This window comes from Agelaius phoeniceus, chromosome Z (assembly GCF_051311805.1).
Source record: "Agelaius phoeniceus isolate bAgePho1 chromosome Z, bAgePho1.hap1, whole genome shotgun sequence".
Lineage (NCBI taxonomy): Eukaryota > Metazoa > Chordata > Aves > Passeriformes > Icteridae > Agelaius > Agelaius phoeniceus.
In genome coordinates this window covers 84,941,805-84,968,311 of record NC_135303.1, presented here as the reverse complement: position 1 = coordinate 84,968,311, position 26,507 = coordinate 84,941,805, and the positions used below count along the sequence as shown (strand labels likewise).

General features: G+C 41.4%; 1 protein-coding gene across 5 annotated transcripts in view; it reads left to right on the top strand.

The window, feature by feature from the left end:
* The first annotated feature begins 650 nt into the window (after positions 1 to 650).
* UNC13B (unc-13 homolog B) overlaps positions 651 to 26,507 on the top strand; it is a 207,700-nt gene continuing 181,843 nt past the window's right edge. For 3 of the 5 annotated variants that reach the window (XM_077171835.1, XM_077171832.1, XM_077171831.1), the window contains exon 1: positions 652 to 767. In XM_077171835.1, the coding sequence (XP_077027950.1) occupies positions 746 to 767 (22 nt within the window). In that variant the 5' untranslated portion in view covers positions 652 to 745. Of the gene's footprint in view, positions 768 to 26,507 lie in introns of all 5 variants that reach the window. The other 2 variants (XM_077171834.1, XM_077171833.1) reach the window with 1 other exon arrangement.

The following is a 26,507-nucleotide window of genomic DNA, read 5'->3' as shown; positions in this document are numbered from 1 at the left end:
GAGCTCCTCCATCAACAGTGGAGATGGGGAAGGGCCTTGAGGGGAAGCCCTTCATATGAGGAGTGGCTGAGGTCACTTGGCCCATTTATTCTGGAGGAGACTGAGGGGAGACCTCACAGCAGTTTACCTCTTCCTCAAGAGGGGAAGCAGGACAGGCACCGATCTGTTCTCTCCAGTGACCAGTGACAAGACCTGAGGGAATGGCCTGAAGTTGTGTCAGGAGAGGTTTTAGCTGGATTTTGGGAAAAAGTTCTTCACCCAGAGGGTGGTTGGGCACTGGAACAGGCTCTTCAGGTAAGTGGTCACAGCACCAAGTCTGACAGAGTTCAAAACGCGTTTGAACAATGCTCTCAGGCACATGGTGGGATTTTTGGGTTGTGCTGTGCAGGGCCAAGGGCTGGACTCGATGATCCCTAAGGGTCCCTCTCAACACAATCCATAATTCTTCTGCTAGCACACCAGAACCTGTCCAAGCACTCCAGCGAAGACACATCCAGGGCGTTCCTCCTCCATCGAGTTCCCTCACTCTCCGGGAGCGAAACAAAAGCGTGAAAAGAAGAGAGCCTAAGCAACACAGCCCCGCGCCCCAGCGCAGCCCGCCCGGCCGGCCGCGGGCTCCCCCTGACGCGTCCGTCGTCACTCGGCCCTGCCCCGGCGGGACGGCCCCGCCCCGCCTGAGGCGCCGCCGCCGCCCGGTGTCCGCGGGGCGGCATGAGGAGAGACGGGGGCGGCTGCCGGGGCCGCCATGTCGCTGCTCTGCGTGCGAGGTGAGCGGGGCGGTGGCGGCGGCGGAGGGGGGACACGCCTGGGCAGGGTTTGGCTTTGTCCTGGGGGAAGTGGGTTTCAGCCTCCCTGGAGCGGGGACGGGCGTGCCGGTGCCTCCCGCCCTGAGCCGCGGGCGGCCGCGGCCCGAGCCGCCACCTGCACCCCTGGGCCGGAGGTGCCTCATGGCGAGGGAGCAGGTGCGGGTCTAGGAGCGGCGGTCCCGGCCGGGGAGGTCCGGAGCCCCGGGAGGAGCCGTGGCTGACTTTGGGAGTTGGCTCGGACACGAGTTGAATCGCCCAGTGAACGGCGCGGGCAGGAAGCAGGCTGCTGTCACTCCGTACACTCGCCTTAGAGCGTGCATTGTTATTTCGCATACATTCCTAATTACCTCCTCATCCTGCTATCGAGCCTCGTCCCCTTGCTGAACAGGTTGCGGGAAGCCGGCACTTTCTCTGCTTAGTGGATTATAGTGCTGTCTGCTGTTTCCCATTTCTTGCTGCCTTGTGCTAAAAAATAATGATAAAGAAATCCGTAGGGGAAACCATCTGCCAGGGCTCACGCTACTGGGACGTGTGTCCCTGCACTGAACGCCGCGGTCACCGGGCGTCCCCGAGCGCAGCCGTGCCCTGCGGCTTAAAAGTGTAGTTTTAATGTTCTCAGCTCCTTTGCCAGGAATGATAAAAAAACTGGCACTGCTGGCAGTTCAGCTCTTCTTTTACACACACACGGGTTTATTGATAACAGCTCCTTATCCAGCTGTTCGTCACTCTTTTGAGTCAAAAGCCCTGTGTCGGTGATGGTGTAAGATGCCCAACAGAGCATCTTGAGGTGTGCTCTTTTGTGGAGAGCGCTGCTTTTGGGGAGTGTTTCCGAATTAAGTTTCAGCCCTTTTATTAAACACATGTTTTGTTTAAGGGCTTAGGAGAGGTGCACAACTGCAAAGTTTGTCTTAAATATGCTTTTTGTACACTTCTGTGTAAAATGTGAAGTGCAGACTTGTCTAGCCCATTTTGAAGGTTTTGCCAAAATCTCTTCATTGAAGCTGAGTCTTACTAGCCAAAGGATGCCTATGCGTATTACAGGGGTTTTTTAATTCTTGTTGGTGGTTCATTCTCAAAATGTTTTCAGTGTCCTTTAAAGTAACATGGGTTTGATAGCACTTGAAGCTGACTGTCTTAAGAAGGTATTTACATGCCGTTCACAAGAAATAGTGAAAGAACATGAACTGAATGATTGAGCTGCTGAAACTGTCTTCTGTTTTCAAGGTGTTTATTCTTGATCTGTAGAATTTTTAGGACAAAAGCATTTCAGGAGCCTGGAATGGTGTGCTTTTGTGTTTCATTTATTCTTTGTTTGTGTGAAGAGCTAAAGAAGAAATTTGAGGTGGCTGGTGACTTTGCGTGAAGAATTACTGTGAAAATTTTATCTTCCATTTCCATCTGGTGTGTGAAGACAGTAGAAGACACCAGAATTTGTTTAAATAGATGATACTGAACAACTTTATTGTAAGATTGCAGAATGTAGTCAATTTACTAAACGTCAAGAAACATGTTTTCTGAAATAGGCATGACTGAAAGGATGAGCTGATGAGATCTCACAAGGAGCAACCATCTAACATGATATGGAAGTATGTTGAGGTAGAGCAGTGTGAAAAACAAAACAGATACCAGGAGCTGAGATAAAACAACAGGGGCAAGGAGGAGGCGGCTTTATTAATTGTTACTTTTTAAAAAAAAGCCCAACAAAATGGCACTTCTCTTGATTCTTTTACCTTTCCACCGAAATGAACTAATCTTGTTGAGACAGCAGTGAGCTGTTAGTAAGAAAGTTGGAAAAGCTGGGTTTTTTTCTATTCAAAATGGTACACATAAAAGACTACATAGTAGTGTGGGGTTGGATGGTGTAGAGCTGAGACTAACAAAGAAAGACAACAAAAACCCCCATGGAATAAATGTAGGTGATTGGGACACTGTTCATAGCATCTGGATTGCAGTTTTCCATATAAAGGAAAATGTGGAAAAAGCCATAAGTGTCAGCGTCACAAGAAGCCTGCCAGTGAGAAGGACAGTGTTTTAATTTATTGATTTATTTTCCACCCCCCCTTGAATTGTGCGCATTAATAGTATTTTAATGAATCGCTAATCTAAAACAGTGCTCAGTGTTTGTGACCAAACATGTCTGGGTGCTGCCTTTGTTCCTGAAAGACCAGCTAGCATATATATCTTCTTGATGTCAAGTGTTACATTTCTCTTACTTTCTTGGAGAACAAAGAATTTTTTGTGTGTGTGGTTTTTTTTTCTTTTTCCCCGTTGTTTGTTTTGATTTGTTGTTTGTTTTATTTGTTGTTGTTTTGTTATGTGGCATTTTTTGTTTGTTTCTTTGGTGTATTTTGTTTGCTTTGTTCTGTTTTTTCCAGAATCATTGAGCTGTATCTGCCATAGAAATAGGAAACACCTGACAGAAAATCTAAGCTCAGAGGAATTGTGAGTCTGGGCTTGTCTGCAACAGTTCAGGGGATGTGTGAAATAAGCCAGTGGTAATGGGCTGTTGTAGGAGCAAATTAAGGGATTCTTTTGAAGCAGGAAAATATGCAGTGTGTGTAAGTGAAGTGAAGGAGAAGAGAAATCCTGAATATTACATGATTGAGGCTTTTAGGAGACTTCTTCATATTTTGATTCCACTGCTTAAGTGCAAGAGAGGTTGCATACACTCCTGTTCAGAGCAGCTGTGTCCGGATTATGTCTGATAATCTTCTCTTGGCATAGTTTGCTTTATTAGTTTGCATTTAGTGTTGTATTTGTGAAAATAGTACATATTAAATAAAACTAATCCCAGGGAAGCAGTCTAGTTTTTCGCATCAGTCTTGCATTTTTAACTTTCTTGGCTTTCTCTTGTAACTGTTGATTTTACCCCACATCTAAATTAGATAAAATTTATTTTCCTGATCTTTCCTGTCTCCTGAGTTGGTGATGGGAATAACTGCTGTCTCAGCACAGCTTGCAGGGGTCATAGCAAAGTGGACCCTGCTGAGGCTGGATCACTCGGTCACTGGCTCTGTTTATCATGATCCTGACATATAGTTCATGCCCTTTCACCTGCTCACTTTTATTGCATCTTGCTTTGTCCCCAGCCCTTGCTATCTCAAGACTGATGGTTCTCTTCTAGTTTTTCTCCTCTCTGCTTCATAGCAGCTTATGCTATATCTTCACTGTCACTGTATTCCGAAGTATTTGACCTACCTGGCCCACCTGATAATTATAATGCCAAGGATGTTGGCAGTGGGATTCTTCCCTCATCCCTGTGCACAGTACTTGACTTAGTCCCATAAGGTCATGGTGCTTTTGTGTTCTGTGCCTTTATCTTGGGGTCTGATATCTGTGTGAGATTTGGCTGCCAGAGTTACGTGAAAAAATGACTTGGGTGAGCTCTTGCACTCTAGAATTTCAAGTTGACTGCTTTGTGAAGTGACATTGTCTGGAGGTTAGGAATGATATTTTTTTGTTTGCCTAATGTTTATCTTGTGGCTGCGCTGAGGAATTAGAAGAGCTTGTGACATTTTTGTCAAAACAGCTGGAGTGTTGGAATACCACTCCAAGAATTAACTGTCCATCCCTGCATGGCCAGAAAAATTTGTCTTCCAGTACTGAATTGAACTGTGTTGACTTCCAAGTGAAGTAAACAAAGAAGGAGAATGGAAATGGATGTTGATGATAAAAGAAATGAAAACATGTTCAATCTTGTGGTATACTGAGAGATACCTATACCACAAGTGGCCAAGTGCCAGGAACTTCTGTTTAAAGGATTTTCCCCCTACCTTAGTGTAATGGCCTAAGCTTACCTCAGTATTCTCTAAAAGACTGAATGCAGTGCCTCTGGCTTGCTGTTACGACTATTCTGAAACGGTTGTAGAATTGAAAAAAAAAACCATATCCACCTTTTTGTAGGTCAAAATGATGAAGAATTGAACATTAAAAGTAGTAGCAGAAATGCAAGGTTATAACACTAGGATATTAAAATAACATAATGATTCATTTAGAATTTGCTGTGTGACTATTATGAGCTCCATTTCACAAGTTGTCCTTAGTCAGGAAGTTACCAGTGTTGGTAATGCTGGAGCACAATAAAGTGCATTAGAAATTTGGGTAATAAGGCTAAGAAAGAAGTGTTCTCTATTGAAAGAACATTTTGTGTTGAGAGTTAAGTTTTAGGTTTATAAAGGTGCAATTGGAGAGAACTTTTTAAGATTTCTAGCTTTTTCTGTTGCTCAGTAAAACCTGCAAACCATGCCTGGCTTTTGATGCACGGGTGATCATCTGATTTCCTGTTTAAAATCCTCACCCTTTCAGCTTTGGGCACTGTTAGTGCAAACAGTGTGGAATCTACTTTTTAGGTATTTAGGGGACTATGAACTATTTGAAATCTCCATATATTTCTCAGTGGGATGAAGGGAAGGTACAGAGGTTCTTCCTGAATTGGAAAAGTGTCTGCTTCCCCCTTGCTCTCATGGTGTACTCTGAGCTGTCTCTTCAGTGTGGGATCTGACAGGCCTAACTTGTTAAAGTTGTTATTAGCATACTCTTTTAATATGCAATAAAGTGCTGCGTTTAATCTAAATGCTGAAAGAACCTAATTTTAAACTCTTAACCGTCCAAGATCTAGTTGCGGCTTACATGGCAGCAATGAAAGTCCAAGCAAATTAAACTGCTTTTTTAATCCAGGACCTTATTTCAAATACTTGACTTGAATGCATGTGAAATGCATATGTCTGATGGCAAATCATTTTCCTATATATTTCCTTTGAAATTTCTTCCTGGATATTTTTTTGTGCCTTGTGGTCAAATTTTACTGGGTGTTTTGAAAAATACTTTAATCACTCCATAAAAGCTGTTCTTGCTGCTCTTCCAAGAGATCTTGAACTGGAGGGATGTGTCTAATAACTCTTTCTCTGTTGCTTTTTTGTTCTGATAATTCCCTGTGTGGTCTTGCAAACAGATTTGGAGCTGCTGTGAAAGTGCGTACAGTCTTCACTAACTCTGCCTCTTTCTTACGTTAGAGCTTACTGGTTAATGCCTCGCATTTACTTGGTGTGGAAGTGTATGTAAGCAGCTTGGTGTTCTTGCCTCTTGTTTGATAGAATGACTTCTGGAGTCAGGAGTTTAAAGTTTCTCTTTAGCACTTGGATTTGCTTTTCTCTGCTGCCTTTACTTTTGACGGTACTTGAAAAGTTTGTTTAGTAGTAAAATTGCATTTAGTATTGTTGTATTGATCTAATCATTGTCAGAGAACTAAAATCTGCTTTACTTGTATTGTTGGTGTGTGCTTATCTGTGCCTGCTTTAGCCATGTTTACCAAGAGCTTTGCTGAAGTGTTGTTTTGCTTGTAAACTGTCACCTGTAAAATTTGGCAGATGCTTTCTGTGACACAGATTCCTGTTCCATAGGTGTATCCTAGCATTTGGATCAGCTCTCTTTGCATTTAGAAATATTTCAGATGGATTTTCTTTTCTCTTAGGCTCTCCTTATACCTGACTAAGCTGCTGTGCATAATTCTGCTTTTATTATTTGCCTTTTGACTGGCATCTGTGTCATGCTTGGTTTTGTGTAAGTGGCAAATACCCAGTTGAGAAAGAATGAAATATGGCAGGCTTTGGGATGGGAAACACCACTGATCATGGCCAGCCTCTCAAGTGACTCTCTATTACTGTTTCACTGGATACTCACCCATACTAAGTCATTTTTCACTTTATTGAGACACTGTTCTACCCTGAGTTGTGTGTCTCAAAAAATTCCATGTGTGTACAGTTTGGATCAGTCTTTCCAAGCTGGTGCTGAATAGTAGGCATCTTTTTTTTTACCAGAACTTTAACTCCTTAGACATTTCAGACATTTGTCTGGAGTGCTCAGTGATCTGTAGGTACCTGACCTCCTACAGGTGTGTTCTGTGTGTCACCTTGGGTGTCATACTCTGTTCTTCTTGGAGCCTCTTTTCTAATCTCTCTGGATGCATTTAAAACAAAGGTCACTGGGCTACAGACTACTTCAGTTACATGCAAGTTGTAGTGTCTTAGACCTTCTGATTTTTATTACTTGTGCACCGAATATTTAACATTATTTTCATTTGCCATGGGCTGGAAAGTACCTGATCTCACAAGTGCTTGCTTCTTCCTGAGCATGTGGCAGATGTTTGCGGGATGCTTAATGCTTTTTCACCATCAGCAGTTAAATCAGCTGATGAGTTGGGAGGGCAATACCCTTGTTGGTGTTTTGTCTCTATTCAGATTTTTTGTTAAGTCTCTTGCTTTTCCGTGCATTTAACTTCCTACATCTTGGGCCACACAACCTGTGTCAATACAGTTTCTTTCTTGTATTTTACCATGTATTTTATAGCTCTTTGAGGTGGAGCGGAATTCAGCTGTCCTTCTTGCTTGAGGAGTAGTGGCTTTTTGGTCCCCTGGAAAACACCTAATAAATGATTCCTGAATCTGATTATGATGGTTTTGGTTCATATTTTTTCTTCTTAGTCAATTGATAGTAATTAGTCTCAACATTATGAAATTAACTCCCTCTGAAATGTCCCTCATGTATTGCTAGGGACTGTTTTTGGACAGCCCATGTTCTGTTTGATTTGATCACAGCCACTGCAGGTAACTATTAAATAATTGCTTTATAGAAGAAAAGGAGAGTGGTGATCCAAAACAGTTGTTCTGCCTGTTTAACAGTTGTTGAGTTGGAATGCTATTTGCAAGTTTTGAAAGAACTGAAGTAGTACTGGCAGGCATATGAGCTCTTCAGCATTTCTCTGTTTAACTGTCTTTATATGAGTACTGCTGTCTTCTGTGATGAGCAGATTTCAGCTAAATACATTATGAAATACATTATGCGCATCTATATGTCTGTTTCAGCTGAGAAGAAAGCTTCAAGTCTAATGCAGATTAAAAAAAAAAACCCTGAGAAATCTCTGGTTGATAGTTTCATTAAAAGATGCAAATGTGATTTACTTGGTGCATCGTAAACATCTAACACATCTCTAACACATTAGTGACATCTAACTCCTTCACCAGGCTTTCAAAATAGATTTCTTACTGTCCTTTTAAGTTATTTTCCCCATTATGAACTTTGAATAATTGAATAACTACACTTAAAAACCCCAAAATTTTGAGTAGCTACAGATCTTAGCAGCCTTTCCCTCCTTGTGTAGCATGGGGTGCAAGAGACCAGCTGTGGCTAGAGGATCGAGTTAGATGATAAGTCCTCAGCTGAGGAATTTTTTTTGACTGGTGCTGGTTGAACTTACTAAGCACCATATTATGGCTTGGATTCATGTCCTGCTGTTGTGGAAAGTGGCAAGGAATCGGAGCACAGCACTGGCAGGAATGCTGCCTCTCTGGTAGCTACATGTGGGCATCCTAAAAATGAAAGGGAATGCTGCCAACTAATGGCTGTGACTTAGTTTATGCTTTCTCAGCCATATTGCTCTCGAGTGCATGTTCATCCTTTTGTCAGATGAGCTGGGATGGGCTTTGGACAGACCTGTGTGGGAGGTAGGTTCATGCACTCAGCATGGAATCATTTGCTGAGAGAGGTTCAGCTCATGGAAACCCTGTGGTGAGAGAAAATTGAGGCAGTGTCAGGTATGAGTAAATGTTGCCTGCTTAGTTTGCAGGATTTAATTTTTCTGGTCACACTTAAATTTGTAAAAAATCTTAAAATTCCTGGGCAGGATGCATGTAGGGGTAGGAACTATGTTAAAGGAATTAAATTTTGTTCCCTTTTGGATTGCCTGCGTCTGGGGAGTTGGAGCATTAAAAAACAGAAGGAAAATGTGTCGTTTCAACAGCTTTGTGCTGACCTCAGTTTCTTGATGCTCTTCCTTGGAGTTGAACATACTGTATAAATGGAAAGTGAATTGGACTGGGATGTCTTGTCTGATGAAGGATAAGAGGAGGTGTCTTGTTCAGGATAATCTCTAGCCTAAATCTGTTGGTGAGTTTGAAAAGAAATTTGGCTTCAAGCCTTGACCGTGTCCCTTTAAGGAATACTGGTTTTAACCTTATTACTTAAAGCTCTTGTGACTTAACTCGCTTAAATCTTTACAACCTAAATGCTCTGCTAAACAGACTCCAACATTTCCACCATAGAGACCTAATTATTAGGTATAAAATAACTGCAGAATTATGCTTCTAAGTATTGGAACACTTCTATTTTCTCTGCTCAGGCCAATGTAGTAATACTCAGCTTAAAAAACATCATTAAAAAAAAACCCCAACATGCTTTGTCTGTTCACTTTTGGGTTGCTGCTCTGTTCAGGCAAAATCTGCACCATATAACCAACCTGCTGTTGTCTTTGTTGGCATCTGCTGAAAGGATTTTGGATCTGGAGCTAAATGTGGCGGCCCATGAAAGCCTTCACTTTTCTGAGCTGTTGTGGCAGCACAATGCTGCGGTCCATGTGCCAAGGATTCAGGCGTGCTTGGATAAGGCAAAGGGAACTGTGAAGAACTACATCACCTGGAACATATAGGATATGTAGAGCTTTTATCCAGCGTCATTACCAAACTCCATTTTTCCCAATTCCTAAGTACTGGAAGGGCTAGGAGTACAACTTCAGTAATAGCGTCTCCAGTCTAAGGAAAGGCACACCAACTTCTGCTGTTCTAATGCTAAAGTTAGTAAACCACTTCAGCATAAAAACCAGAAATTCGTCACATATGATAGTCAACATAAAGCTGATGAATATGTAAATACTGAATTTCTAGATAGAAACCTATTAGATACATTTTCCTTCCTAAAAGACTTGTGTAAACTTCAGAACAGGTTTTCAGAAAATGTCCAGGGACTTCAGATTTTCGGTACCTGTGGTTATTTGCTTGTAGTTACCACATACTCTTCTGTTCCAACAACCTCAGTCCTTTGCAAACAAAGTCCTTGTGGAGTGTTATAGCTGCAATTACACATTGGACAGCTACAAATCCTTGTTGTGCAAATCTTCAGTAATTATTTCTTCCTATAGGGCCAGGAGTACCAGACACACGGGTGCTAAGGCAGTTTGTCAGTTTTGTGTGAGGAAGGAATTTGGCTGCTCAGTAAACTATTACACACTTTGTAGAAAATTGTTCCCTTCCAAATTTCATGTGTTATTCTTCATTGTAAGATTTCTTTTAAGGCAATCAGGTGGTATTCTTCAGGAGATTGTTTGGCCTCTTTGTGCATGGGGCTTGGCTTTGAGAGTTGGGGAGGTCATAAATTACTAGAAAGCTGAGATAGCCTTTGTTTTTGGATTTGGGATTTCTGACCTTACCAAAATCATAATGCCATTTCATAGATTAATAAAGTAATGGTTTTAAATGAAACTCTCAATATTTTGTGGTTCAGACATCCCCCAATCTTGAGTTTCTGATCTGAACCTGATCTAAACTTGTAGTGTGTGACTTGAATTTGGCATGCAACGTGGATATGGATTGGTAGGAAGGGAAAAATGGACATGAAACAGTAGTTTTATTTCAGCCTTTCCCACCTGGTATAACTTGCTGCATGTGCAGAATTTTATTAGATTTTGACTTGTCAAATTGAGTAAGTGGAGTCTGTGTATGCTCATTTTAGTAGGAGATTTTTGGAGGAGATTAACTGCTTAGAAACTCCATAGTTATAAGGCCAGAATGGCTTCTTATAATCATCTAGTATGACCCTCTGTAATACATAGTATTTTTAAAATGTAACAACTTAGACTCTTAACAGAAAAAGATCAGATTCTGAACTAAAATTGATGAAGGATTTTTTATGGGTCTTGATAGCTTTATGTTGATATGTGACGAATTTCTGCTTCTTATGCTGAAGTGGTTTACTAGCTTCAGCATCAGAACAGCAGAATCTGGTGTGCCTTTCCTTAGGTTGGAGAAGCTATTATGAAAGTTGTATTCCTTGCCCTTCCAGTACTTAAGGATTGGAAAAAACGGAGTTTGGTAATGTCTGTTACTTGACTAGAGGCAAGTGGATGTTATATTATGAGTAATATAATCTGACTGTAATGACAGGTGTTGACATATTTTTCAGTGGTTAAAAAGAGATCAAGACATGCCATGCCCTAATAGATCTCAGTGTTAAATCATTGTGTTGTTACACTTTTGCTTGGTGGGAGGAGTGTGGTTAACCAGAGCTCTAGCGACAGACCTTTTACTTCTGTTGTAAACTTGAGTTTGAAGTTACTGTTCTGTATAAACCTGACACTTTAGTCAGAGATGTAGAAATGTGCTCAGGCTGTATTGGATGAGAATAGCACGTGACAGAAGTTTGAATATATATGAGTTAACCCTGTGCACTCTTCCTGGGGGCCTGCATTGTATATTTCTTTTTCCTCACAGAATGTCATGGAAGAGCTAGTGCTGCAGATGAAGTTGGGGTTACTGGATCCCTGATAATTGCTACGGTTTTATGAAGTAAATAATATAAGTAAAACATTTGAATTGATAGTGTTGACTTAGTTTTCCTAGAGGGTGCAAACACATTTGTGTTATAAAGCAAGATGGGAAGCTTGTGGCTAAAGTGGTGGGAAGGGGGCTGTTAGTTTAGGACTCAGAACTAGCCCCAAAAGGTTAGAAGGAGTCACGAGGAGTGGGGGTTATGAGAGGAACAGAGGTGTTGGAAGGGCTTTCCTACTCTAGAAAGAGAGGAATAGAGGTGACTGGGAAAATTCCACTGTGGTTTGGTGATGCAAAATTGTAAAGCAGCATTAGTGTGGATAAAAGAGAACCAGCTGGGCTGAAATTGCTTTGGGAAGAGCTGATAAGAGATTTTGCTGTGATAGCACAAGAGATCTACTGCACGTAGTCCAGGATTTAAATGTGGGTAAAAATCTCGTAACATGGTTAAAGCAAAGTATTTCTGGGTGTTCTCACTGTGGAAGACTGACTCCTCACACCAGAGAATATATGCTGTTGGTCCTTCCTGGGGTACAGGGAGCTGTGTTAGCTGACAGTTTTACCATCAGACAGTGACTGCAGCCATAAAACTGGTGAAGTGAACTGTAGATGTGACTTTGAGAGGCACAGAAGATGCTTCAGAGAAATTGGACATGGAAGTGAACTTGGTTTGAATGATCACAGCTGAAGCTAAGTTAAGGTAAACAGATGAATATGTAGGTTAGCAATTGTCAAGCCTCCAGGGAAGCTGAAGAAGCTTTTTGGTGAAGAGGCTGGATACAGAGGAGGGCAGGAAATTCAGGGAAGATACAGGGGTAAATATTAGCATCTCAAATAACAGAAAAGGCTCTACCTAGGAAATTACCCCAGAGCTGATGATTCACCTGTTCATTACGTCAGGATATGCTGAGCAAACAGAGAACCTGTGAGAGGTGTGGGCAAAAAAACAGTTCATAGAGGAAGGTGTATGTTGAGGATCAGAAAGTCCAAGGCTAAGGCAGGGGCTTCCACCTCAAGAGACAAGGTGGCATCTTGCAAGTGGCAATAAAACAGGTAACAGAAGGCACTTTGGTCACATGAAAAGGGGAAACAGCCATCCTCCACAGGGGAAGGAATCAGACTTCTGTGCATGGGGACAAGGAAGTGGGTTGGGTATGGTCCCTGGACTATAGGAATTGTTTCTTGTGAAACTGAAAATGATGCACAAGCGTGGGAGAAAAAATTTTGATATCCTGCGTTTGAGTCTTGGTGGTCTGTATCCCAGAGTGCTGAAACATGAAACAATTTAAATCTGAATTCTGCCAGCAGAAGTTTAACTATGGCTGCAAACAAGCAGTGACATCACCTAACTGGAGAGGAATAGATGTGGTTTCTGTGGATAGGCGGGAAGATAAAGGAGATGAGTGATAAATGTGGGTAAATATGGATCTTGACTTCAAAAGCAGATGGGACTGTAGCAACATGGAAAGTTTAAAGTAAACTGTTAGGAGAGAATAATAAATTTTTTTTAGACAGGTGGAAACTATGTGGAAGGGTATCGTATGAAATGTGACACGGGTTTGCAAGAGGAAGATTTTTCTGGGCTAGCTTCTTGTTACTACATGAAAGCATGCATCTATTTGTACTTCTGTAATATCTCACAAATCCTATAGCAGACTTCTTTTTAAAGAAAATCTGAATTCGCAAAAGATGTGTAAATAGTATAAGGAGTTGACTGTAGCAGAAGCTAGTAATGTTGCTAAGACTAGTGGGAGAAGCAGATAGATGTCTTCCACTTGTGTCATGGCAATAAAGAATACAAATGTGTGTGTCAAAGCCGTTCTTAAGAGAAGTCCTAATTATATAGTACATTTTGGAGCAAATAAATATAATGCAAGAAGGACTCAGTGACCCCTGACAAGAGTGAGAATGAAAATGAGTTGAAGTTTTGTACAAAAACTGTGCACTTAGAGGCAAATGGCAAGCATTGCTGAGAAATGTGAAACTTGCTGAAAGGAGAGATGTTGGGCAGTCCTTGTATCACTGCACCATGCTTGTAAACAGAAGCTGATGGGATCTGTGACTTGTGTTCATTAAAAACATCAGGAAATTAAACATGGAGTGAGGAAAAACATGGAGAGGGCGAATAGTGTTGACCTAAGATACAGAAAGCATACACATGCCATTAATTAAAGTGTTGGGTGGAAAGTAGGAATGATTTAAATGGTGTAAGTGGTCCGGGTGTTGGGAGAAGCAGCATTAGAGTTGGACCCTTCCAGTCTTGTGATCCTCACTGCACTAACTTGTGCAGTGAGTTACTGTTCTGACTACTAATTGCTGTATATGCTGACAAACTGTATATTAAGGTAAAATTTTGATGTCGCATCTTCATTATTTATAAATGTTAATAATAAGGAAAAGAACCTACATGTGAAGGAACCTGCTTATACTCAATTGTTACCTAAGGCTGGTTATTTTGGTTAATGGTTTTGATTCTTATTTAACCTGGTATATTTTCACCTTATTGTTTATGGAGGTCCAAATGCAAGCAAGCAGCATGGCTTTCAGGAGAACAGTCTTGAGCACACTCCTTGTCAAGAGTAAGACCTTCTTATGATTCAGTTCTTTGTATATATGCTGTTTTGAAACAGTATTTTGAAAAGTATGGGCAGGTGAATGCTAATGTGTTTGTGAGGTGCAGCTCTTCTAGATGGCAATCCATCTGACTGTCCTATTTCTGCAATTTGTGGGTGTCCTCCAGGAACCAGTATTGTCCGAGCAGTTTGTGAATGTGAAGATTAAAATCAGACTGCCAAAGGTATAGTTTGCCAACAGTGTTTTTTTTATTAGGTTTCCTGTTCCTGCCTGGAATCTCATTCAGTTACACCATAACTCATACTCTAACAAGTTCTTCTACTCTTTCTTAATTGTTACAGTCAAAGTTATTTCTGTCTCCTAGATACTAATATTTTCTCTGGTTTGTGAAGCCAAACAGGTAAATATTAAGTAATATAACAATAAGATTTTGTTAATATTTTACTTAAAAATATTTTTCATGCTAGACCAATCTTCCTTCATTATTCAGTGTGGAAAACACAGGTGCTGTTTTTCCTGGAAGCTTATCATTTACTCTTGCATGGTGGGATGTTTTTACTTAAAATATATATAAGAATTTACTGAATCCACCACAAATGTGCTTTGCTTTATTTTTGAGTTTCTCTTTTGGTGAATATGCTATACCAGTGGAGTTGAACACTGATATTTGTTAGCACCATTTTTTAATCTTGGTGCCTTTCAGGACAAGCTTGTGCTCAGTCCTGCTTCACAAGTAGCTGTGTTCCAGTTGGCTGAGTGCTTGCAATGCTGTAACTTAAATCGAAACTACCAGAAAATAGACCAAGGCTGTGAATAGGTGGCAATCACTACTGGTGTGGTTAGTCAGCAACTCTTTTTCCAGGGTGCATCTTGTTTACACTAAGTCTGAACAGGGAGTGTAGAAGCCTGAGTCACTGGGGAGACTGTTCAGGTGACTTTTGTTGACAGGCGAAAAGCACACGCCAAAGGACAAGCACACAAGTGGGTTTGTTCTGTCATTTCTGCTCTTTCCTCTTTGGTACCCCAGTACTTGTGTCTTCTAGCAGCTGTTACCTTGGCTGTGACCAGGCTGTGTGATTTTACCTAGTAACTCTGGCAAGAATCTAGTAATTTAAGTGGCCTTTACCTCTGTGTACAATATCTGAGCAGAAGCTGCATGTGCTCTGTGTCTTGGAAGAAATGATTCTGTGGAGAGGTGTATCTTTTTTCAAAATAAATACACCTACCCATGCCCCTCAAACCTGAAGAAACCAATTTCTCCGTTCATCCGGTTTCTGAATTACTATTAAGGGGTTTTTGTTATGTTTGGAGTTTTAAAATATTTTTTATTTGTGCTTTGGTTTTTTTTCCCCCCACTGACTCTTTTATTGTAAACTAGTTGAGTTGTTGCTTTGTCATCAAAGTCGGTTTACCCGCTCAGACTGGCTCCTAGCAGACTTGATACATTATCAGTCTATCTCTTTTCCTGCCTTCTGCTGCAAGGATATGGTTTTCATTATGCATATTTCCTTAGTCTTTGGCAGCTGGAGGCATATGTGAGTTGCAGTCTGTTTTGTGTAAAATTTAGTAGTGTGGGTTTTGTTCCCTTAATCAATTAAGGCATTTCCAGTAACTTAAAATAATACATTTCTGCCACTAACTTAAAATAATATATTTCTGAACCTTGCAGAATTTGAAAGAAGGGCATATTATGCCACTGAAAATTGGAAGCCTCCTTTACTACTCTGTCCAGTAGTACGTATCTTATACATTTAAAAATTCTGTAAGATTTGGTTGATGTTTATTTTTTTTTCCATGATAAAGCACAGATTCTGGAGTAGGATGCTGTCTTTTCTCATCATAAACCAGCTAAATTTCAGGAGAAATCAGTAACCTCTAGGGAACCCCTTAAGGCAAAGTACCAAAGCACAGTCTAACAGAATGCATCTTCTGGGAGAGTCAGACACAATAACTCGCTCTAGTACACTCCACCCAAGCTGTTTTTTGACTAATAATATTAAGGCTGCAGGAGAATATTGGAGAGGCGTGACAGCTTGGATTACTGCTTAGTTCACCTCTTGGTTGGGGAACCAGGTCGCCTGACAGAGCTGTCTGTGTTGCCAGCGTCAGGAGGATTAACCTTTTATAATCTCTGTGATTTGAATAAGAGATTTTGTTCCTGTCCTCACTGCTCAGTTCAAAGCAGCTGCTGAGCAGAAACTTCAATGGATCTTCAGAAGTGTGTCTGTGTTGGTCAACTCAAAAAGGAAGAAATAGATGTTGCCAGGATTTCTCCTAGCTGTGTTTTTTAGCAACTGATGTAAATGTTTGTAGGGTAAATGTATATAGGTGGATTTAGCTCTGGAATCAGGGAAGTTGGCTAAGTCCTCAGTTTCCTTTTTGTTTGCAAGGTGTTCTGTTACACAAATAGTATCAAATCCATATCTCCACCACCACGCTCTGTTTCTCCAGCCCCTTGGGGAGGAAACTTTGGACAACAAAACTTCAGTTTGTGTTTGTTTTCCCACTTCTCAAGAAAAGTATAACTGATCCAGACCAATCACCTGCCTGTGCTAGGTCACGCCAAAACCAGGAGGGATTACTCAGTCAGCTGAGGTGTATGTGTTTGCCCTTGAGGACTGGTGGTGGTAGTAATAAGGTACTTAGCTCTCTGCTTAGAGCCCCACAAAATTTGAAGGATTTTCTTTTGTGTATTGTGGTTAGGGAAGAAGCTCTTCAGTTTTAAAAAAGCCAGACTTTGTTTGCTGTGTCAAACAGGTAGCAAAGCATCTTGCATCTTTGATAGTTCCTTTCTTCTTGACACAGAGCAATATGGATTTGCTTGTGTTGTCTACTTTAAAACATTTGATTCTGCTGTCAAGTGACAACAAATATGTATAGCAAAAAGGCTTAACTATGAAAAGGTGTCTGAAGCATGTATTCCCTCTTGCTTTTGAAGAAATACCAAAGTGGAATTCTCTTGTAATTGCTGACACCCATAATCATTGATTATGTAGGTGATAGAGGCGGTTTGGTGGTAGAACAGACTGTATGAAACTACTTTCAAAAATGTCACCTGGGTCCTAAGCCTAGGGGCATATTAATTTGTAGAGTAGGTATTGCTGTATCATCATGTCATGCTCTTTTCTGGGAATTGTCTAGATGTTTGTATGGATGAAATACAGGCTAATGGTGTTGTTTTGCAGCCCTCTCTCTCATGGTGTAGTTTCTCTTGGTACAAACTCCTGCTGAAGCTGTAGAAGGAGCCCCTTGGTCTGCAGGGCAGAAGACATCTGGTCTGGGACCCAGCTGCAAGATGTCATTGATATCGATGTGGTTTTTGGGAGCTCTAGCATCTAATTTGAGCAGTGAGACTGTCAGACTTATTGCAGCAACCAATGTTTTGGGGACAACGAATTACAAATCTGACTGGCGTTGTCATGGGGGTGGTAGGGGGAGACACAGTAACCAGAAGACAAACATCTGTGAGACAGCAAAAAGGGTCTTTGTGGCACCTTGCTTGTGAATATTCTTGTGTTACTTGGTTGTGGTACTTTGTGGAGAAATAGGACTGACACTTCAGAGTCTTTTCTCAGTGAAGAAAACCATCTGAAGGTAGTTTGAATGGTCCACTGTGTCTCAGAGCTCGGGTCTTTGGCTCAGGCAAGTGGCTGTAGAGGTGACAGCTAGGAGCAAAGTGGAATTTCAGGTACATTTTAACGTGTCTGGGGGAAGGTTATGAAGGAGCAAAGCACAATTCTGAGTAAGCATCTGAGGATGCTGACTCTTGCCTTGCTAGAATTGACTTGTCAGTTTGCACTGAGATCATGATTGTTGCTAGATAAGTCGAAAAGGTGAGTAACGAGGTAGAGGGCTCTCTGCAGAGCAGTGTGCAGGCTGGAGGCACCTTGTATTCCAGCACTGGCTGTGGGGTTCTTGAGAGCTGGAGCCAACATTTTGTGCACAGCCTTTAAGGACAATAATGAGATGCATTGTGTAGAGGAAAGATTTTCGTCTGGGCACTGGGAGGCTGTCATTTCAGCAGGTCCCAAAGCAGATAGAATATGACTTATGATTCTTGATCATTGTTGTAATTACCTGAAAGATGACTTGAATTCAGGGGATTTGTCTGTTTTGTGCTGGCCAGAGAAGTGTCCTGAGACTACTTGCCTGCCAGCTGAACTGAGGGTCCATGCAAGCAGGAGAAAGGGAGTTAGATACACTCAGAGCTTGGAAGACCATCTGCAGTAATGGGAATTTCTGGAAGAGTATGCTGGTGTTGGGAATTCCACTCCTCAACTGCCACCTCGGCTCTCTCCTGCTCAGCATTTCACCACACAAGCTGCCTGGACATAGAAGCTTCTGCACTTTTTCTGGTTCCAAGTGTATTTAATGAAAAAACTGGAAAATATTTAATGGGCTGTTGACACTCTGGATTCACTGGCAGTGCAGATCTGTTTCAGGAGGTTGTAAAGTTCAAGACCTGCATGTTCCCAGTTTTTTTACTGCTTCCAGCATCTGATTCTAGCTTTCTTGGCTGTATGGTTCATGAATGCACTTTTTTTTCCCCCCTCCTGGACAGAAAAAACAATAATGTCCTGCTTATTTCAGCTGCTCTTTATCTGAAATCAATTGAATGCTTCCTACTGCCTTTCAGGAAGCTTTTTCTGGGATCAGCTGTAAGTAAACTTCTTGCAGCTTCTACTGCAAAGCAGAAGTTCCACTAAGTGCTAATGTTTAATGTAATAAAGATTTGAGCTGTGGTTTACCAAATAGCTTATCAATGTTTTAAGCATTTTATTGTTATGATCTCCTGAGGCTTTTTTGGATAAAATTATCTGCATGTTTTAAAATGCTGGATTTCTTGTGTAGTGCTGAATGGTCATGATGTACTGTAATCTTTTGGCAGTGTAGATTGTGTTCTGTGCTAGCTTTTTAGTAAAATCTACATATTTACTTGAAAGTTCAGAGATGAGGGTACTTCTGGGTTTTGGGACCTGTTAGTTTATGAATCTCCTCCCTCCCTTCCTCTCTGTGAACCCTGTCCTAGTTGCTCTACTTCAAATATTGTTTTCAAACCAACAAACAACAGTCTGACCTTGCATCCTGATACTACTTTCCTGAGAAATGTTGGTGTAAGAATTTGGGAGAGCAGTCTGATGTCTGTGTCAAGGAAGGAATCAATTGCAGACCTCTTCATTTTTCCTTTTGTATTTAGTCCTCTGTCATAGTTGCCTTCTACAAGTTGCATACATAGTTTAAGTTCCACTTTTCCTGTTCTGTAGTTCCCTAGTAAAATTGTTTGTTTGAGATATGTTTCATTTTTCTGTCCAAAACTGTTCACAACTGCAATCCCCATATCTCCTGCAGCATTTTTTTTTAAATTTCAGTAATATTTTCTTCACCTGTGAACTTGTGTTGGTGAAATAGTTTGAGGAGTATTTCAGGCAGGTGAGTTCTTGAGGTATGCAACAAACAAGAATATGTATGAAACCCTTCAGTTCAGGAAGTTGAAAACCTGTGCGATGTTAAGTCAGTATGTCAAATCAGATCTGGTAACAGATTAACCTGTAAACAAGACCCAGATGTGTCTCTTAACTGTCTAAATCTATTTTGTCATTGAAAGTGTTTAGAAGTCTACTTGCATTAACTGCCTAGTATATTAAACCAGAATAGAAAGTAAACTGTCACCCCTTCTGTTGCATGAAATACCTTTTAGAGAAGTAGAACCTTTTAAAAGAAGGCTTCTTTTGCTGATGAGGACTGACTTTTATTATAAAATAACCCCCACAGCTGAACAGCTCTTGACAAAAGATTTGCAGAGTTTATCTCCTCCTCCAAGTGTACTGTGAGAATGTGGGGAATATGTGCAAATGACAGAGAGGGTTTCCTACACAGTTTTTAAATTTGTTCTGTTCACATTATATAGTAATTTTGGTGGGGATGGAAGAAATGGAATGCTATGAAGCTATGGTGCAAGCTGAGCTGTGCTGTACACATTTACAAAGTTTTATTCAAAAGCTGAGTTGAAAAGTGACAATATGTGCAGGAGGTATGAAATTCCCTGCTTCACTGAAGGGATCAGACGGTTGAGCAAAATAGTTGTATGTATCTTTCGTTTTATAACTGGATCAGCACAGTGTATTAACTGTGGGCTTGCTCAGGTTTGTGTAGATTTGCCATCATATTGTACTGCAAGCTTTCCTAAGTTCATGGGCATGAAATACTGGCGAATAGTCCAGATATCCAGTTACTGTGCTGTGTTACTCTGATGTTCATGGGCTGTGGCAGTAACAGAGATTTAGACAAGACTATAATATATAGCTTTTACATAAAAATACTAAGCATTTTCTGCTTAGGTTTTAATACTTTGCTCATGAAAGTTCATCCTATACAAGTGAAAATTCTAGCAAGACACAAATGTTTGAGCCAAGTTTAGTAACCAGAAACATGCAGCAATATCCCCTTGGGACTCAGCTGTGAGCCCCAAGTTGTGGAGTGTATGGACTATGGAGAGGAGCAAGGGGTGCTCTCTTCCTGCAGGTTGTGACTTGTGTGCATGCAAGGCCTGGATCTTAACTGACCAGAGAATTTACAGAGGAACGGGGAAGCATCTAGTGAGGTTTGACAGTATGGGATGTTTGTACATTATGTAGTGCTTTCCTGGAAATGCTCCATGAAATGGTGCTGAACCTTGAATGGGAATAGTGAGTGTGTGTCCCCTTAGCACAGAGATTTGGAAAACCCTGCAAGCAGTCACATGTTCCAGCTGCTATCAGTCACTGTCCAGTGGGCAGGAAGGGTGGAGTGGCTGGTGGAAAGCTGTTTGTTGGAAATTGTATCATAAATCAAATAAACCTAGTAGCTTTGTGTGCCTCTGGACAGGGTAATGAATTTGCAGATCATCTGAGCAGGAAGATGCTAATTCATGTGAATTAGGAAGGATTCTAATTCATTTTCAAGACATCTGGCAATACAGAAATCTCTTGGGTAGATCAATTTGCTATCACAGACTACAGATTAAAAACTCTCTTTTGCCCACCCCCTTCCTAAGAAGAATCCTTGAGTAATGTGAATAATGGCTGGTTGCTGAAGGAAATATATTCTTCCCTTTGTTTGACATGGTTCCCAAGGTCTTGGGAAGGGCAAGTCAATCTGTCCTGTGGGCATTCAGAATGGTCAAATTGAAGAAAGCTCTTTGCTACATGATTGAAAAATGCAATATGTGAGTGCTTTGTGGTATGTTGGGCTTTTTTTTTTTTTTCTATGAACTATTAAAAATTAATGAACTCATATCACATCTTTTCCATTTATTCTGGACTACTTATTAAAGCAGATTGATCCCTCGGTTCAGTTGAGGTAAACTTGACTATCTGGGTTCCCCCACAGTTGTCTCAATCAAAGAGGTAATGGATTTTTGAAGGACTGTTTCAAGTACTAAGTCAGAAAAATGCTGTCCTTAGAAGCAACCTCAGTTCTTTGGGCACTGTTGAAAATCTATGCTGTCTTCCTGCTCTCTGCCAGTTACCAAGCAGAGTGGCATTTCACAGTGGCTCTTCCTTCTGGCAGCAGAGCAGTTCTCAGATCGGTCCAGCCTGCCTTTCACATTAAGCAATAACAGAATGTTATCCCCAGTGTACTGTGAATTCAGTCTCAGCTTTTAGGACTGTTCGTCCATGAAGGTACCCACTGTGTTTCCATCATGTCATTCTCAAAGAGAATACTGGGGCATAAAGTACTCTCTTCCCTTTTTGAGTGGAACAATGTTTATATGTAAACCAGTGGTTTGTTCTGCCTGGCAGAAAAACAAAGTATGAAGTAATGAATGTGACTTAGGTCCTGTGTCTCTCAGTGGCCCCTGAGGCTGCAGGAGCCTTTCTGCAGTAACCAGTCCAGCTCTGCAGGGAGAAGTTGGAGACTGCTCTGGGCTCTGCAGTTACAGCAGAAGCTGTTGAGGTGCTGCTGAGTGCTGGTGGCTCCCTGGGGCCTCCTGTGCAATTATGCTTCCTTTGAGCTAGTTCAGGGAAATCTCTTCCTTCTGAACATAATTTAACTCTAAATGTATGAGAATGCAGTGGAGCCTTTCTTTTTACACCTGTCTCAGGCTGGGAATATCAAGGTGGCTTTGTCACATTGAATCTTTGTAGCACACTTGGAAACCCACCAAACTGTTGTTTTATCCTGCTTTTCCTTTCTTAGGAATTAGGAAGGGAGGAGAAGAGTTTCATGGCACAGTCAGTACTGCTGTTCTGCTATGGCACTTGCAGTTAATGGTATAAATGATGCTGCTGGGCTTTAATAGGGATAGTGTGAAACAAAACAGTGACTGAGTTAAAATCACAGGTGAGGTCACTTGATGGCCTTTGCTTCCTCAGGCTGGAACACCTTTTGGGTTTGAGTAGTGGAAAAGAAAAGGTTTCCTCACCCTCAGATGGAAGATGAGAGTGTGCAAAGGCTGTGCATGTTTTGATCTCCAGGACAGGGAAAGAGGTGGTGGAGTCTCCCTCCTTGGAGGTTTTCTAGAACCCTCTGGACACAATCCTGTGCTGTGTGCTCAGGGATGACCCTGGCTGAGCAGGGAGGTTGGACCAGATGACCCACTGTGTTCCCTTCCAACCTGACCCATTCTGTGAAAGGGGCTTGTGTGTCAGGGTGGGATCTCCAGAGGCAGAGAAGTCCTTGTTAAAGGTGCCAGTCTTGAGCCAGTTGCCAGCCTGTTGTGGATTTTATCGGTAACTTCCAAGAAGTGAGTAGGAGCTGTTGATTTTCTGGCTCTGTTATGGGGTATAGCTGTTGGTGCAGAGTTTAGACAGCAAAATTGTTTCCAAAGGCTGAGTTATAGAAAGTTAAGGAGCTGCCTAACCATTCCATCCCTCACAGAAGGGTTCCCCTCCCTTCTGCATGCCTGCTGGAGGGCGCATGGGTGTGAATTTGGTGTGTTGACTTAGTCTTGGGTAGTGTTGCTGTGGTCTCTTATTTATGTTGTTTAAGCAACCTTTGCACCTAGTGCTGCGTGTCACTGAACGCTGAAGTCTGAGCACCTGGAAAAGGTGGAAGAAGTAGAGTGAAATGGAAATATGTATCGATTCTGCTGTTCAGCTGGGGAAAGTTACTGTGGAAGTTAGAGTGCTCTCAAAAACACATTAATGCTGCATTTGTGTTTCACAGAGAGGAGGAAGCTATTTATCAAGTAGCTGATCAGGAAAATGCATTTTGAATGCTCTGCTTTCAGCATTGCATTGCTTTTTAAAAGTGGTAATTAAAACTGCACCCTTCCATTCTTCTAATTTCTCCCACAGCCCCTCCATGGCACTTTATTGTCCCCTGTGAAGGGATGTAGATTTTGTTCTAGTGTGGGGAGTGACCGGGTGGTAAGTCATGTGCTGGATTTAGTTAGAATGTAATCTTTTGGCCATCTGCTCAGGCACTCCCTGTGTTGCATTCCTCTCCTTTGCAAGCAAGTGTTAAAGGTGATCTGGGATGTGCAGGTGTTCAGAACACTTGGGTTCCCTTTAACTGAATATGACCGTGTGCCTGCTTAGGAGGTATGAGTAGAGTGTTTTCTGAGCCTTGCAGTAATTTGGCATGCCTAATTTTAATTATCTCACTGGTGTATGTAGCACCTGCTCAGAAAAAAGCCCCCATTCAGACAGACTGAAAAATATGTGGATAACAAGGCTTTCTCCTTTGAACTGAGTTTAAGAATACTCTGATATATGCTCTGCTATTGTTTTTTTGTCCTCCCACAGTGATTCTGGATGTTTTTTTTGAAATTTCTGGCGTGTGTTTTCCTTTCCTAGCCTTTAGGAGTTTGTCTGACCCTCCAGTCCTTTGTAAGTGATGGCTGTAGAGCATCTGGAATCTTTCTATGGCTTCTTTAAATATTTTATTTTATTTTATTTTATTTTATTTTATTTTATTTTATTTTATTTTATTTTATTTTATTTTATTTTATTTTATTTTATTTTATTTTATTTTATTTTATTTTATTTTTTTATGGTAGGTTTTTTTTGTAAGTTGCTGGCAAGACTTCAAGTTGATTTCTATTTTATGTCTATTAGAGTAGCACCAAAATGGTGAGAGATGCTTAGAGGGAGGAAAAAATCTCTGGATGAATTTAATGTTTACATCAAGTTTTGTCTGCTTTCTAGTAACTCCATGGAATAGCTGTATCTCTGATATGCTCAAGTCTTTTTTGGAGATTAAATGAATCTTGGTGTGCAGAAAGAGCAGGTGCCTCTCTGTGCATCTCTTTCATGAAGTGCTTGCACATGGCAGTGCAAAGCACTAGGTCCTGCCTTCTTTTCTAATATTCTATCATTTTCGTTCCCTCCCTGGTGTCCTGGTCATCCTGTGCAGTGGCATAGGATTGGGACAGTTTAATGTTTGTGTCTGAATGTGATGCACTTTGTGCAAACCCCACTTTGCTGAGAGAAGCCATTTGAAACTGAACAGAATTTGACATCTCCAGCTGGTTTAGAAATGCTCCTTCGCCCGAGAGTGGGAGTACTGTGGGATTACTGGGAGTGAGTCAGGAAATACCTGACTCTTGACCATTAACTTACTTTATGTTTAGGTTTTTGCTTTGTGGCAGTGCAGGAGCAAATGTACCTGTAAAACTTGGTGTTGCTGGGTTCTCTAGAGAATAATTTCATTTTGTGGTACAAGTTTTATATTATAAAAATGATATTTTATATTATAAAAATGTACTGTTACACATGGCTTGATTTCAAAGTACTTTAATGCTGCATCACGTAGCACTGACTTTTCAGCCTTTGTTGTTACGCTGAGTAACTAATGCATCAGTAATTAATGTAGAGTTTCAGGACTCAACTTTGAGTCCTTCCCGAGAGCTTGGCATAGAGAAGCTCTAACCAGAGAGAAGGAGCGGGTGTGGGTACAAAAGTTTTCTTAGTAGAGTTCCTTTGGAAAGCTGACATTGTTCGTGGCATGGTGTTCGGTGCAATGCATCTGACCTGCAAGTTCCCTGGGCTGACAAACAGGCTGGGCCTTAGCAATGCCTAGCAGCCCATTCCAGCTCCAAACTCCCAGAAATTCAAACTCTTATATGGGGAATCCTGCAGTCTCCCAGCCAGTCCTGGGAGATGCTCTGGGAGCTGCAATTTTGCAAAGCTTTCTGCACACCCCTAGGAAGTGCTTTCCCATAGGGCTAATAAAATAAAAACACACCCAAGTAATTTTTCATGGGAACTTTTTTGGATATACTTTATCTTTGGATATGCTGTGCAGGCTTCAGATAGAGCAAAAGAATTACTGATGAGATGAGACTCCCAGGTTTGTGATTCAGCTCTTAGTTATAAGTTCTATTTTTGCAGCTAAAAGTGTAATTCATTACATGCACTTTGTCTAGAAGGGATGGTGCTCATTCCTGGGTGTTACTAAGGATTCAGTTTTTGACATGTGGGTCTGTAGCAGGCTTGTGATCTTTGTTTAGTCTGGCTGCTTCCCTGGGATATCCGTGGAACAGCTCTTGCTGAAGCCCTAAACAGGCAACCCCTCTCAGCTGCTGAGGCAGTGCAGGGTTTGCTGCTTTTCATCAAAGGAACCTCTGAATATTTAAGGGCTGTGGCCACAATGTGCAAATGGCATCTGTCTCTTAGTTTGCATATTGCTGCTGCAGAGGCTGTGTCTCTTCTCTCTGTTTAGGAGCCATGACCCTCTCCAGCTGCTTTTTTAGCAAATAATACCAAATTTCTACACTGGGATTGCCTCTGCTTCCCTGCTAACAGTAGTGGAGCTTGTCACAAACAGGGAGAGGCCAGCAGAACCTTCCTGTGTGTCCACTGCCTGGTTTTGCCTTTTTTCCCCAGGCACATGCGCTCGTTTCTTTGTCTCCTGCCTCTTCCAAAGGAGGGGAACGGGGAGGTTCAGAGAATAGCTGGTGCCTGCCCACTCCAGGGCAGTATTTCATTAAATGTCTGCTTTTGTGTGGTATGCAAAGGAACCTAGAAAGTGGGTAGATTGTCCTGCATATTTCTCAGTGTTTAAACAGACTTATTTGGAGATTTAAAGGCATTTGTATCTTCAGTCAAGAACACTGACCCACACTATTGTATGTTTTGCTTGCACAATTAAATTCAGCATCAGGAGTGCTTCAGGCCCTGAATCTGGAAGAAAATGAACCCATTTATTTTGGACCTAAGGGCTTGTGGCCTTGTCAGTCTAGGTGAAAGCTCCAGCCCTTTTAACAGTAACAGTTCCTAAAGTTCCTTCATGCAGGCTTCTGCCTGGGCTGTAAACGCTTGCAAAGGAGAATTTCTCAAGTAGCAATCTCAATAGACTGTTACCACACTCTGCTGCAGCTGAGTGTAGTGGTGTCAGGGCAGTAAAAAATATAAATTAGTGTTTCTTTCTAGAACTTTATTATTGAAAATTGCACACTGTGAGCCTCTAATCAGTATTGGTAGCTCTGTTTTCTGGAGGAAATTTTACTGCATCAGCTTTTAAATATTTTTGTTCTGTGGTATATCTTGCTTCCTACCTTGTTAAGTGTGTTTTCTTCTTGGGGTTAGTTTTCCTCTGGGACAGCTAGCTGGAGCCTAGAGGTGTCTTTTCTTAGTGCTTGCACTTATAGCTCTAGTGAGGATATGAGCTTGCAAAAAGGAAATGTAAACAAAATCTCCCCTAGATAGACATGGACCTTCTCCATCTGGTGAGATAAGAGCCAATACTGTTTTATGTTTTAACAATTCTACTTTTATATATAAATACTGTCCTGGAATTAAATTAGCAGAGTAGAGCTTGTAAAAATGAC